General features: G+C 45.8%; 1 protein-coding gene across 1 annotated transcript in view; it reads left to right on the plus strand.

Annotated features, from left to right (window-relative positions):
* IGSF21 (immunoglobin superfamily member 21) overlaps positions 1–13,761 on the plus strand; it is a 2,012,705-nt gene that overhangs the window by 1,973,388 nt on the left and 25,556 nt on the right. Inside the window, exons 8-9 of the mRNA XM_069610317.1 lie at positions 1,894–2,086; positions 5,031–5,069. Coding sequence (XP_069466418.1) covers positions 1,894–2,086; positions 5,031–5,069 — 232 coding nt within the window. The remainder of the gene's footprint in view (positions 1–1,893; positions 2,087–5,030; positions 5,070–13,761) is intronic.

Raw genomic sequence — 13,761 nt, forward strand, 5'->3', positions numbered from 1 at the left:
TCATTTCTATGACTGTCTCAGGAGGATAGCTCAGGGGCAACGACAGACAGTGCAAGTCATCCCTCAAGAGAAAATAAAAAATACAAAGTTGCACAGCATGAAGATGGCAAGAGGAACTCTTAGGGTCTCTTCTTCATTTCCAACTGTGGCCTGTGAAAGGAATAACTGAGAAAGAGACAGGTGGGGCCGGATGATGGCGTGTAAGCATTTACATGGGGTGGGTGGGGGGGGGGGTGGATAAAGCATTCGATGAGCAGACATTTGACGAAATGATGAAGAGCTCAGAATGTGGGCTGTTACCATTAGGTAAAGGCTGGCGTGCTGAACCTTATGAAAAGCATAACCCTCCACTTGTGTGGCATTTGCGCAGGCTCGGCACAACTCTGCGAGCTGTCACGGGCCTTGCATGAGTCTCCACACAGGTCGTGGGCGAGGCCTGTGCAGAGGGCGGATACTTGGGCAGAACACGGAAGAACTTACTCAAAAGTGGGCTTGCCGAGGGACGACCTGCAGGCAGTCCCTTGGACGCCCACAGCAGTGCATGTGAAAGCGAATTCATTGATTTGACCGTGCATCCTCTTCCCTGCAAAAAACCCACGCACAGCCCTCGAACTCTATGCCAGCTGAAAGCAGGCGTAAGTACTCACCCGGTGGATGCGCAAATATGGAGGTGGTGTGTTTGCATGTCGGATTGAGGGGTGCGTGCGAGCAGACAGGGTTTCCGATCATACGTTGGGGTGTGTGTACACAGCGCACTGGGGTGCAGGAATGTTTTACGGGGTTCTCAGGTTTTCACAATTAATGATAAATGCTGTGCATGTTGTTAGGGTGACGGTGACAGTCACGGGGGACGCTCTCAGGGTCCCCGAGGTGCAGGCCTGCTTGCGGAGGACCCCAGGCACTGATTTCGGCGAGCATATATTTGCATCTGGAGTGCACGCAAATGTGGCAGTTTCTGGTTGTTTTGTCTCTGCATGTGCGGCATGTTGGGGGCGTTCCGGCCGCGACTTGCACATAAGGGTATAATGCGCATAGAATGCCTGAATACGCATCGCATGCAGATTTTTATCTGCTCGCCGGCTCGTGCAGGCTCGTTTTCAGCATGCAGGACTTGTGGGAAAAATGTGCATGATTCCATGAATCGGACCCTTAGACCCTAATTTATGGAACGTTTAGCGCGATTAAAGTGACTTTGCACTGCCAACGAACGCGTTAAACCGAGCCTAATTCACAGAGCAGTGCAAAGTGTATTTGTCCAAAAAAAAGCACTAAATCGGCTCTACTTAGTGCTTTTTTAAATTAGGCCCATTTAGCGTTGTGCAAATAGTACTTTTGCAGTGCAAAGTGACTTTGCTCTGAAAAGATACCCTTCGCACCGCTCTGTGAATTAGGCCCGGTTCAGCGTGTTTGATGGCAGTGCAAAGTCACTTTGCACGTGGTAAGTGAATTAGACCCTAAGAGACAGTTCTCATTGCTACTATAAAAACGGTCACTGTGTTAACACTTTGGGAACTCAATCTTCCTAATGCATGTTTGCTAAGTAAGCTTCAGGAGTTTAATTCTCATTTTCTTTACATGGATTATACAGACCAGTCTAATGAAAAGATCATTCCTGTTCTACACTATATGATGGATGTCTTGGTTTGAAGTGGGTGTTCCTGAGTGAGAACTTTAATAGGCGCTTCTTCTGCTCATATCCAGGTTTTGGGTTGGATCGCCTTGATAAGTGTCTTCACATGGGTATATGGTGTGTACATTGTCGTGCGGGAGGTTTGTTTTCTGCTGCATACTACTGTCAATGGTATTTTCAATGAGTAAATGAGTACACGCATCTCAGTATTGCAGAGTCTTGTCTCAACTTGTGACAATCAATTCTCTTTCCCTTTGCTTCAGAATGACGTTTTCCCAGAGCCCCTCTTAACCTGGACGCGTGTGGGCGGCCGGCTCCTGGACGGAAGCACTGAGCATGATGGGAAGGAGCTGGTTCTCGAGAGGGTGCCGGCCGAGCTGAATGGCTCCATGTACCGTTGCACGGCTCAGAACCCGCTGGGATCCACCGACACCCACACCAGGCTCATCGTCTTTGGTACGCCATGCAAGACACTGGCCAGAGTGCACATGTGCCTGTGATGATTTGATTTTTTTTATTTTGTTGCCCACAAACCACAAACTTGATTGTACCTAGGCATGAAAGGTCATAGGCATACTGCGGATTGTGAGTGGGAATCCAGGATCCTGCGGCAGGAGCCCGCAGCAGGTACGTGCAGGAGGGGGCGAGAGCGGTGGAGAGGGGCCAGAGGGGGCCGCATAGTGGTCCCCGGTTGTTCGGGGCAGGGTGACCTGTCATGAAAGGGAAGAGGGCCACGCCCCAAAAGGTTGCACCCGTGGGATTGCAACCTTTTGGGCTGCAATCCACGGTGCAAGGTTTTGTGTGTGGCCTGCGGAAATTGAACCCTCACATTAGGACTAAGACCAAAGAATAAGGGGATATTTGTGAAGCGTTTTAATCGTGTTCCAGTGACCTTGACTGAAACATTTTGTTTTATATAGCGACTGGTTATTTTACTGAACCTGGTAACCATCCAGCAGTGTGTTTTGCAAGGTAGGCCTGATTTCTGAAATGCCCATTCGACCTGTCCACATGTCCTCAGTGGAGTACCATTTATTGGTCTCTGCTTCAAGGATTTCCCTTCCTTTATTTCGGTGCCACCAGGGCCTGTGCAGTTGTGGAGAGGTTAGAGCAGGGCTCACAGACTTTCTTGGCAAGGTCTATGGGTATCTGTAGCTGGATCAGCTCCTTTGATAAGATACCAATCACCAGGAGGACTCAATCAATTTCCAGTTGCAAAACGCTCAGGTTCTTTCCGTGCCATATCATACCTCTAATAATAATAATAATTGGTTATTTATAATGCGCTTAATAGAAAGAGGAATCTAAGCACGGACCCGGGGATCAAACCTATGTTGCTATGTGTTGTCTTACTTCCAAGATGAGCGCGTTGCCCCTGAGCTATCCTCCCGAGACTGTATGGCGCCATGTACGAAAGGTTTCTGGGGACATGCAACTGTATTAGCCTGGATTAAACAGATACATCTAGACCAGAACACCAGATTACCAGGATCAGAATCAATCCTGAATAACCTAGACGTACTGGTGGCCGGTAAAGTGCCTCAGCAAGTTAAGCACTGGAGAGTCGTGTGCAACCTGCAGTCACAGGCTCTATTCTTTCTGAGGCCAATAAACAGAGTCACATCAATTTGCCTGATAATAACGCCAAATATTTAATTCATGATGTGCTATTGCGGGGTCTGCAACCTTTTCTGGCCAGATGTTTTTAAGTATGACTCCCATAGTCCCTCATCATTGACTATGCTGGCTGGAGTGATGGGAGTTGTAGTCCAAAATATCTGAAGAGGCAACGGTTGCAGACCCCTGCACTATTGGCACGTGCAAGCAAAAGCCTGATCGAGACCCTCTTTTAGTTCCAGAGACCTGCAAGCATTACTTTCTAGATGCCCACTCAAGCAGTAATGCTCAGTTGAGGCAGGCGTGGTTGAAAACGCAGATGGATTAGCCTGTAACAAAATATGGTGATTTGTTGACAGAACAACCAAGCCAGTGGGACTTGTAAAGTAATTTCAGACATCCAGCAGATCAGAAAATGGCCTATTGCCATGAACTCGGTACCACCTCTGGTTGTCAAGGAAACCAGATGTAGCAGTAAGGCAAAGTCAGTCATCTATAGTAACGGTGACACTCTTAGTACACAGGCCTCCCACCATAACGAAATGTCACCTACAATCCACAGCTTTGCATGGCTGGAACACAGGGTCTGAGCAGATCTTTTTTTGCCTTTGCAAAACAAAATGCCAAATGTGTCATTTTTAAATGTGACAACATTTCTGAAAGGCCACTAAGAAAGCTCCAGACTTGGCATTTGGCCCATCCTGCATTCATATAAAACAGTATGAAGGAGCCAAAACACTGTCATTTCTGGACGTCTGGTGCCCACCGAACCCGTATCCTCATAACACACTCATATTGAAACGATCAACTAATACACTGTGCAAGAATGTTTCAAATCACCAGGGTACAGTGGGAATATCATCACTGGATATGCAAAAATACACTTGTGGGTGGAGTGGCGCATTTGGGACTCATTATAAGTTTGCTGGTATCCTGTTGATAAATCTGCCAGGATACCAGCAAACAGAATTTGGCGTAACGGCCACTTGGTCTGGCGGAATTTCCGCCAGATTATAAGTGGCGGTAAGGGCAGTAAATCCCCATTGCATAGAGTCCCATAGGAGCAGTAATACCGGTTCCTTTTTCCCTGGTAGGATGGCAGAATTACCTCCAGCTTTTAGCTAGCGGTAATTTCGTCCACCCCACTGGCTAACTTGTCATTTTCTGGTGTGGTAATGTGCCGATATGTCTTCATATTACCAGCAAAGTTGTAATGAGCCCATTGTTCCCCCTACCAGAGGTTTTGTGTATGATAATTACCTATGTCTCCCAATTTTTTTATTAATCACAAGCAAGTGCACAGTCTTCGCACATGGGCCTTGTTACAAGTTTGGTGGTATCCGCCCAGATACCACCAAAGTAAATTACTGTTAACGTCTCATGGTCCATCGGAATTTCCGCCAGATTACAAGTGGTGGTGGCGGGGTAATCCCCCATTTAATTTGAGCCCGTGGGCTCAATGGGGCTTTTTTGGCAGAATTACCACAGCAGAATTTTTCGGCTGTGAGTTGGAGGATTTACCTCCAGGTTTTCCCAAGAGCTGCCATTGGAAAGAAGCCTAGTCTCCAGGTGCCAGAGATACTACAGGTGCTGGTGGAACCCTACACTCCTCATGTCTGGTTGCTAGTGAGACACTGGCCCAGGGCTCTGCACAGGAGGATTGTGAAATGAAGCTCAGCGTCTGCCCTTTCGTGTTCCCTGCCCTGATGCCCCCAGGCACCGCGATGTGCACCCGCGCATGCAGTACAATTCACAATTACAACTTTCTTTTTTCTCTCGACAGAAAACCCAAATATTCCCCGAGGAACAGAAGACTCAAACGGTGAGTTGATACAGCATGCGTTTTATGACGGGTAGGATCTGACATGTTTGGTCAGTTAGAAAGCGGAGGCTGCCTCCGACAAGTTGCTAATGTATTACTGTTTTGGGTCTCCTATAGAAAAGCCACGGCCATTTTCATGTCCTCTTGGTGCTGAGGGACCTACATGAGATCAGTTGGGTTGAGTTTGATTGGGAAATTGGTAGGAGTAGAGATGGGAGGGCAAGGTAGCTGTGGCTGCAGTGTAGATGCATGCAGATTGTAAGAAGCCGGGATCCTGGTACGAGCATGCTTCTAGCTGTTTTTTGGAGGCCTGACAGTCCTTGAGAACAGGTGTCATACCCTGAAGTAGTATGTTCCATGTTAGGTGTGAGTTAGCGCGGTGACAGCCGGGTTCATGCATGGATGTCATGTGTCTTGAAATTGTTGCCAGTGGTGTTTGGCATGCATTGTTGCAGTGTTATAGTAGTGTGGCGGAAATGTTTTGTTTGTTAAGGTGGAGGCTTCAAAGGTTAATTGGTAATTAGTATAGACTTTTGCAGAAGTCATACCGTGGCATGTGGTATATACGCGCCTTTCATCAATCTGCTCTTCCAGGGCGTAATATTAAATGTCATTATTTGTAAGACAATAACTGTGAGTTATCAGTGGGCAATCAGAAGTCAAACCTGTATAAATTTACGCCAAATTGCACGTCTTGAATTTTGCGCCCTGGAATTAGATTAGCCCGGACAGTTTAACAGGCTATCTGTTAATATAGTCAATTTGGTACTCCTACAAGCAACACCTAGCCATAATAACGCATGGACATGCATACAATGATTCAACATGGCCTCCACCATTCACTCTTCGCACTCTCTTCTATAGCCGGAGCTCTCAGGTTCTCTTTGTCCTTCTGCTATTTCTGCTGAAATCAATCTCTCATCTTGAATGAACTGTGCAGTACATAGTAAGAATATCAATCATAGATATCTCCCCTGAAGCCTTTGAAATGTAGGTATTCACAGCACCTTTCTTTTGATTATTCTTCCCCAGTTCAGCACACATTTATTAAATTATCTCTCTGATAAAATGGCAGTTCGGTGTGTGTATGTTTAGTCTCCTAATTGTTTAAGTATATATATATATGAGGGGTTGGTAATGATATGTGCAGGTACACTTTGGGGTTAATCTGGGTCCTTTTTTGTATATTTTTTTTAACATGTATACAATAATTAAACACAATAACAAAAAAATGCAAAATCTTACATAACACAAAAAATAGAAAAATTAGCTGGTGTTTAATCCTGGCTACTCCCACTTGACCAACATTACGGTAACCTGTCCAAGTCATGCAATCACTCAGTGGCCCTGTTCTCATGTCATGAAACTTTGAACTTTGACATGGAGACCGGCCCCTCCTCTTCCACATGGCTTCTGGGCTAATGCCCGTCTTTAACCTTCACCTCCCCCTTGCCCATCGCCCATAATTGGTAACCCTGAACTAGTGGGTCATACGCCTAATGCTGACCTGGCTTCCAACTCAATGGACTTCAAAAGGAGTCGGTGACATCCAAGTTCCCATCATGCAGCTGGAGCTTTTATCAAGGAACAGCATAAAATACGGTCTCCGAAGATGAACATCAACTCCAAAGTCCAGGGACTGGTAGCTCTTCCTCCATGTTAGACCTTCCTAATCGAACAACCCTCACCAAAGCGCACTGGATCATCTGAAAGTGTCGTGAAGAGGGAACGTTAAGGGTACACTGTGGGATACCCCGAAGCATCTGACAGCAATAAGACGTTTTAAAATTAATGTCTCAAAAAAGGCCTCCCTATAATCTTGAGACAGGATAGCATGCATAGTAAACCCATCCCTAGTCGTGACTATTCCCAGAGGCCTCTGGAACTGTCTGCATGTGCCCCATGTCTCCTTAATATGAGAGCTTTGAAATCCCCCCATGCGGTTCGATGTTGAAAATGTCCCCAGGAAAATGGAGTCATAGGAAAATGTAGCCAGCAAAATATCGTTTTCAAAAATGTAGTAATTTAAGACAATCAATGCAAAGTGTGAAAATGTTACCAGTAATAAGGTCACCAAAAAAGCTCTTTTTAAATACACAAAGTTACAAGGCTGTAACCCCAAAAATAGCCTAAACTTTAACAAAACCTCCACAATCATCATAACTCCATTCCTAAACCTTCCTCTAACTCTAATATTACCCTTAACTCTTAAGAACGCAAATCCTTCAGCGCAGTAAAGGCATTTTATTTTCATGTTACTCAATACAAAATCAATGCAAAATGAACAGTGAACCTAACTTAAACCCCATCAGCAGCTCACCACAAATGGCATAGCCCTTTCCCTAACCCTAACCCTTTCTCTAATCCTAAACTTAGCCTTACCCTAAATGCAACTCTTACCCTAAAGCTAAACATCACCAACCCTCCCCAACTCCCCTATTGCTTTCTTCAACACTAACCCAAACCATTACACTATGAAGCGTAGCCTTTCCATAACCCCTACCCTACCACTTACCCTGACACGTAATCTACCCAAAAGACTAACCAAACCCAGCATCACCAGCCTTGCACTAACCAGTCATGTACCTAACTCCTACCCTAATTCCAACCAAAATCTCTACTCTAACTCTAACCCTAATCGCCATCGTACTCCTAAACCAGGTAATCAGAAGCCCACAAAGCCATCCTTAACCCTAAAAATTACCCTAAAAGCACTACAATTTTGGTGGATCAGTGGGAGAAGATGGACAACCATCCTATCACCATGGGAGACTTAGGGGTAGCCGGCCCATAGTGCCAGAAAAACTGCACACAGCGGCATAGAAGATAAACTCCTTCTGAGTTTAAGGTATGAATAAACGCACCACTTCTGTGGACATCTGTCGCAGGCACCGCTTTCCATCCACGCACGCTAGAATACAGATACAGTTATGACAAATTCAGTCTAGCTTGCCAGATAACTTTTCACACTGAAACGCCAAACTTGCTTCAACACCTCTGCCATTAGAATGAAGTGATAACCTATGCCAAATTCGGTCTAGCTGGGTACACAGTGCGCTTCCTGCACTAGCGCTCTGTCATGACCCCCCCACAGCAACCAGCCACATACCTGACCTCTTGGACAGCTTACTGGAGCCTACCCAGCCCTCCTAAGTCCCAATATCGGCCAAATGCACACATGCACCTTAAAGTCTACTCTTAGAACGTTTCACATACCTAGACTTTGGTCCAATGGCGCTATATAAATGACTACAGTACAATACAATACTTTTTGCTTGGCAACTTTTTCACTGCAGAGGTATTTTCACTGACTATATTTTTTTGGGCAATGATTTCACTGGATACCCCCGATGCTCTCCTTAAGATCCTGAGAGTTGACCTGAGTGAGCGAGGACATATTATTTGTGCCTGCACCAGGGAGGATCGGATCGCTCCTTGGGGAGTAGTTCACTGGCATCACAGGGTACAATAAAAAATGTTATCTTCAATGAAAGTATGGCAGAGGCCCTTTTTATGCCCATAAGTCACCTGAAAGGTAATTCTTTCTGTGATAATGGCCTGTTCCCGGTCGTGATGTTTTATGCGTTAACGTGGAAATGACGGGTGGAAATGGTACTGTGTCCCTTTGAACTCGCGAGTAGTTCTGCTTTGCCGTGTTGGCACAGAATCCATCGCTGGACTCACCTGTGGATGCAGGAAATAGCATCCACACTAACATGTGTGGAACAGGTTGCGATTATGCATTGAAAAGGCATTGCGTGACAGTAGCCATACTGTTGCAAAGCAGGGCTGCCGATTACTGTGTTGTGTAGTAGTGAGGGGTACGGGGAGAGGGTTGGTCTCTTTCCACCAATTGATAGACCCGCTATATTCCATTCACTTGGCTTCAGTGAATGTCTCATTCTCCAGTTCCTTACTCTCTATAACGTTTCTTTGCTTTCATGCTCCTCTTCTGCCCATCAACCCCTCAAGCTGAGCTGCAATCCTCCATTTCACACACACCTGTGTCCTCTTCATACAGTCTCTGGGCTGCTGGACTGGCCGCTCCACTGAAGAGTGTTTGGCTCAATTATTGGGCCACATTACGAGTTGAGCGTTGCGGGTTAAATGCGGGTTAAATGCGATGGTATTACCGTATACCGCCGCAATACTGCATAGTCCAAATATGAGTTTGGCGGAAAGATGGAGGATTCAGCTCCAGCCATGATTTGGAGGTAAGTCTGACAACTTTCCATCCAATTTTTGGAGAATTGCCACTGGCATAATTACTGCTGTGATCATTCTGCCAAAATGCCCCATGGGGTCTTATCGACTCCAATTAATTGGGGACTAACACTGCCACTTGTAATCTGGCAGTAATAGCACTCACCGTTTGGTTGTATCTCAGCAGATTTACCACCTAGATACCACCAATCGTACAATGAGGCCCAATGCAATGTTGGTATTATGATTGTTGTTATCATTATTAATATATATGTGTGTAGCACAAACCTAGCACAGGAGCAACAGAGCGTTGTATACATCATAGAGCAAAGCATTGATCAACTGCAGATTACTTTACCTTTTCCAAATGGAATCAAGTTTTCCATCTTCCTAAAAGGGTCTACCAGCCAAGTAAAGCCGACGTCTGCTCTTCCTACGTCTGTAAAACTGTTCTTGGCTTCCTGTGAACTACTAGGGACTCATTGAGTATTTAGTGACAATAGTAGTGCTGAATTAACAATGCCACTGGTGGATGTGATTGCGGTTATTCCCCATTCCAGTGTTCCTTTGGAGTCCATGGGGGACTGGAGGTATTACAGACAATGGTTATACCAGGGGCACCATTAACAGCATTTCGTTGGAGTTAACATGTAGGCGGTTCTGCCACGCATTGGTTTACACATCCATTCTAGGGAAGAGGAGAATCCCAATGTCCTCCTTGCACAGCATAAACAGATGCAACACTTCTTACCAGTAACTAGGGAGTGAGGGGCTAATTCCAGAATTGTTTGGAGGCAGCCAGGAGATGATATTCAGTGAAATTATGTAGGCTAGTAGTAGCAAAAAGAATCTCACTGAATTGTTTAGAGGAAGGATGGTAAATTAAATAGATGTAACTGAGTGCTCCTACCTACTTTTTGGTATGTCTCTAAATATTATTAAAAACACAAAGAAAATTATAAACGTGTGTGCAGGCAGGTGTACATTCAATGGTTGTAAAAGAGTTTGCCAACGTTTGTGATGAGAGAGTAGAAGCAGTATCAAAAATACAATCGCACAATTGTATGGGGGCAGAGTATGCATTTAGTGGCTGCAACTCAGTGTGCCAACTTTATCTAATTAGAGAAAATACTAGCCTCTTGCACACAGGTCTCATTTCACTAGCTCACATTGCCTGCCTCTCTCTCTCTCACTCTCTCTCTGTCTAAGGTACTTTGCATCCCTCGTGCAACAAAACAAACATCTGCAAGCTGGCAGATGTGGGGAAGGAGCAGTCTGGAAACTCCACTCAATTACTATAAGCTACTTGCTAACAGTTATGGGAGGCAAGAACCTTTGGTTTAGAGAAAAGGCTACTTGAAACTCGAGGGCCGCAGTCACCCATTTTGCCTTAGTATACTGGTTTCCAGGCTGAGAGATGCCTCAAACCTCACTCTAGCGCGCTCGGGTGCTGTGCTCTGTGGCCTGCTGGAAATATTGACCGTCAAGGCCAGGGCATGTCTTGGCCAGGGCAAGAGGTATTTGTCAGGCACTTGTCAGGCATTGGTCGGTGGAAAGACCAGAATGCCTGCTCGTTCAGGTTGCAGCAAGGGCCAGAATCCCTGTTTATTCCTCCCATGGTTCTACCCTGCTGTCTCCAATAAGCCCTAAAACCCTTGTCACACAGGCCAAAAAGACATGAAAAAGACGTGTTTTGGACATCTGGACACCCTTTGGTCGCCTCGTCATTTTCCACTTTTCTTGTGGTGATTGGGCTCTTCATTTAGAGGGACAGCTTTGCTGTCCAAAGCTTGAGCATGCACTGTACAGTACATACAATGTAAGGAGATAATTCTGTTGCCTATGGCCTGGCCATGTACCGTGCAGGATGTGTGATTTAGGGCGGTATGTTTGCTTTTTCCATCATGACACAGTACAGTGCTGAACGTGTGATGTAGGGGGTTACCTCTGCTGTCTAAAGCTTGACAGTGTATGGTACATGCTATTGATGGGGATAGCTCTGCTGTCTAGAGCGTGACCATAACGGTGCAGGAGATGAGGTTTAAGGGCATGGCTCTGCTGTCTAAAGCTTGAACTGTACATTCCAGTATATGTAATTTAGGGCATAGTTATGCTGTGTAAGGGCTGGTCATGGACGGTGCAAGGTATGGAATTTAGTGGGGTACCCATGCTGTCTACAATCACACCATTGACAGTACAGGACACATGATTTAGGTGGATAGTTCCCCATAAGTGATCTGCTGCATTGCCCCTGCGTCCCCCTCCCTTGTACCAGTACCCCATTAGTAATCCATTGCATTACCCTGACTCAATTTTTCTTGTTCCAGAACCCAATTGCTCCTGCCTCACTCAGCCTCGTCCCATTACCCCATTAGTAATCCATTGCCTTAACCCTTCCTCTCATTTTCTTTGTCCCCGACCCAATTAATATTTGTTCCATTAACCCGCGTTCCATTTCCTTGTCACAGTACCTCATTAGTAATCCATTGCATTCCCCTGCCATCCACTTCCTCGACCCACTTCCCCCTTTGCCCCACCTCAGTCTTCTTTGTCCAAGTTCCCTATTACTCTGCCTCACCTTTCCTGGTCCCATTATTTGATTAGTAATTCTTTGCACTACCCCCGGCTCCCTCTTCCTCATTCCAGCAACCCATTATCCCTTCCTCATCAAACTACCTATTGCACCCACCGCTCTCTTCCTCGTCCCAGTACCCCATTATCCATGCCTCACTCATGTCCATCCCAGTAATATAGTGTAATGTAAGTGGTCTGGTATATCGCTCTTCTCCCACCGCTGATGGCCTCGCTGTGCTTGGCTCTCTGAGAAAAAGTAGGGGGGTCATTGGTGGGAAAGTGGAAGAGGCAGATAAGAAACCTGTGGTGTTGATGGATGCAGGTCAGAGGTCCTCAGTTCCTGTCTGCCAGCCAATCTGATTTCTATGGGTTTGTGAAACAAAGTGACAGGAAAATCGTAAAATGGTTTGGGGGATGGATATAAAGCCCACGACTGCAACTGAGTGTGCCAACTATTTGTGGTGAAAGAAGATTGTAGTAGTAGCACAAGAAGGTTTTCCCAATGGGCTTTACACAGCGTCCCTTTTATATTTGTTTTTATTTTAGAAGTTGAATGAGGAAAGATAAGGCAAAGGGATTACAAAAATTAAAAAATATTGCAAATGGTTTCACAAGTTGTACTTTAAGGAACCGCACAAAACAGGCATAGACAAAATATAATGTCACACGCAGGGAATACAATGTAAAACCTACTGTCAGTGGCTCCAGCAGAAGCTCTATTATTCTTTCCTAACGTGGCTTAGCCCTGTTTCTCCTTCTAACAGTCAAGCATTACCCACAGGGACCCAAAATGTGAGCTGGGCTTTGTCACATCTCCCTAGATATTCTAGGGCTCCGATTGGTCCACTGAATCTCTCCAAGCAGTTCGGTGGATCAGATGGGACTGTGTTAAAAAATGATCCCGGCACATTGAGACCCATACACAAGGCTTGATTCCCTTGGCAAAAACATGGAGCAGAAATAGTACCGCGCGACACACTACAAATCCACCTTCAAATAAAATGGCAGAATCCCACACTATCACAGGTTAGCTAAGACCTCTTCCTGACTCAACAAAAGGGCAGTTTACATTCACAGAACACTTCTTAAATTTCACATTCTTCTCCTAACCAACATGTTCCTTATTACTATTCCCTCGGAGCAAAGGCGTTGCTGGGGGGGGGGGGGGTTCTGAGATGACTATAGCGACTGGTGTTTTTGTTGTAGCCCCAGAGGGAATCTCAGGGGCTACAACCAAAATGCTAGCTAGCCCTGAGTCCTGACAGTCCAGACTTGGTGTAGCCGTGGATCTTTTCCAGACCTAGCAACACCCCTGCCTCAGAGCAAGCTCATTCTCCTAAAGGTTGCTTGCCACAGCACGGGCAATCTTCTTCATGATTTATTAGTTAATATGACCCAGTGAAAGAGCTCCTGCACCCACATATTAAGGTGACTGCCGCATCAGCAGCCATTTCTCAACCGCCGCTAGCTCCAGGACACTGAGCCCATAACGCACTTGTTGACATCCCTGGGAAACCTTTGGTACAAGAACCCTCACATACTGGAAGGATAGGTACAGCAAGAGGAAAGTAAATATTAAAGGATAGTTCCGGGACTTTTTTTTTTATTGTCCCTACGGTTCGGCCATGTGTTTTTACGCATAAATCGGTAGATCGTAGAAAACTTTCCTATGGACCTTACCCGACTTTTCGTCCATTAACGCACTCGAAATCAGCCGCCATTTTATGATAATCCTATCATTTCCCCCCATCGCCCTGGCTCACCTGCTTTTGCGGCACTAAATCAAATCCCCCGCCCCTGAAACAGACTTTATCAAAACATTCATATTCCCCGCCTCTATCCGTGACGTGACTGTGCTGCGTAGGCAAACGCGCCCAGGCGTCTTCTACGCGACTCCACACAGAACCCGGAAATC

Source organism: Ambystoma mexicanum, chromosome 8, assembly GCF_040938575.1.
Source record: "Ambystoma mexicanum isolate Mex_15411 chromosome 8, UKY_AmexF1_1, whole genome shotgun sequence".
In the NCBI taxonomy this organism is placed as follows: Eukaryota; Metazoa; Chordata; class Amphibia; order Caudata; family Ambystomatidae; genus Ambystoma; species Ambystoma mexicanum.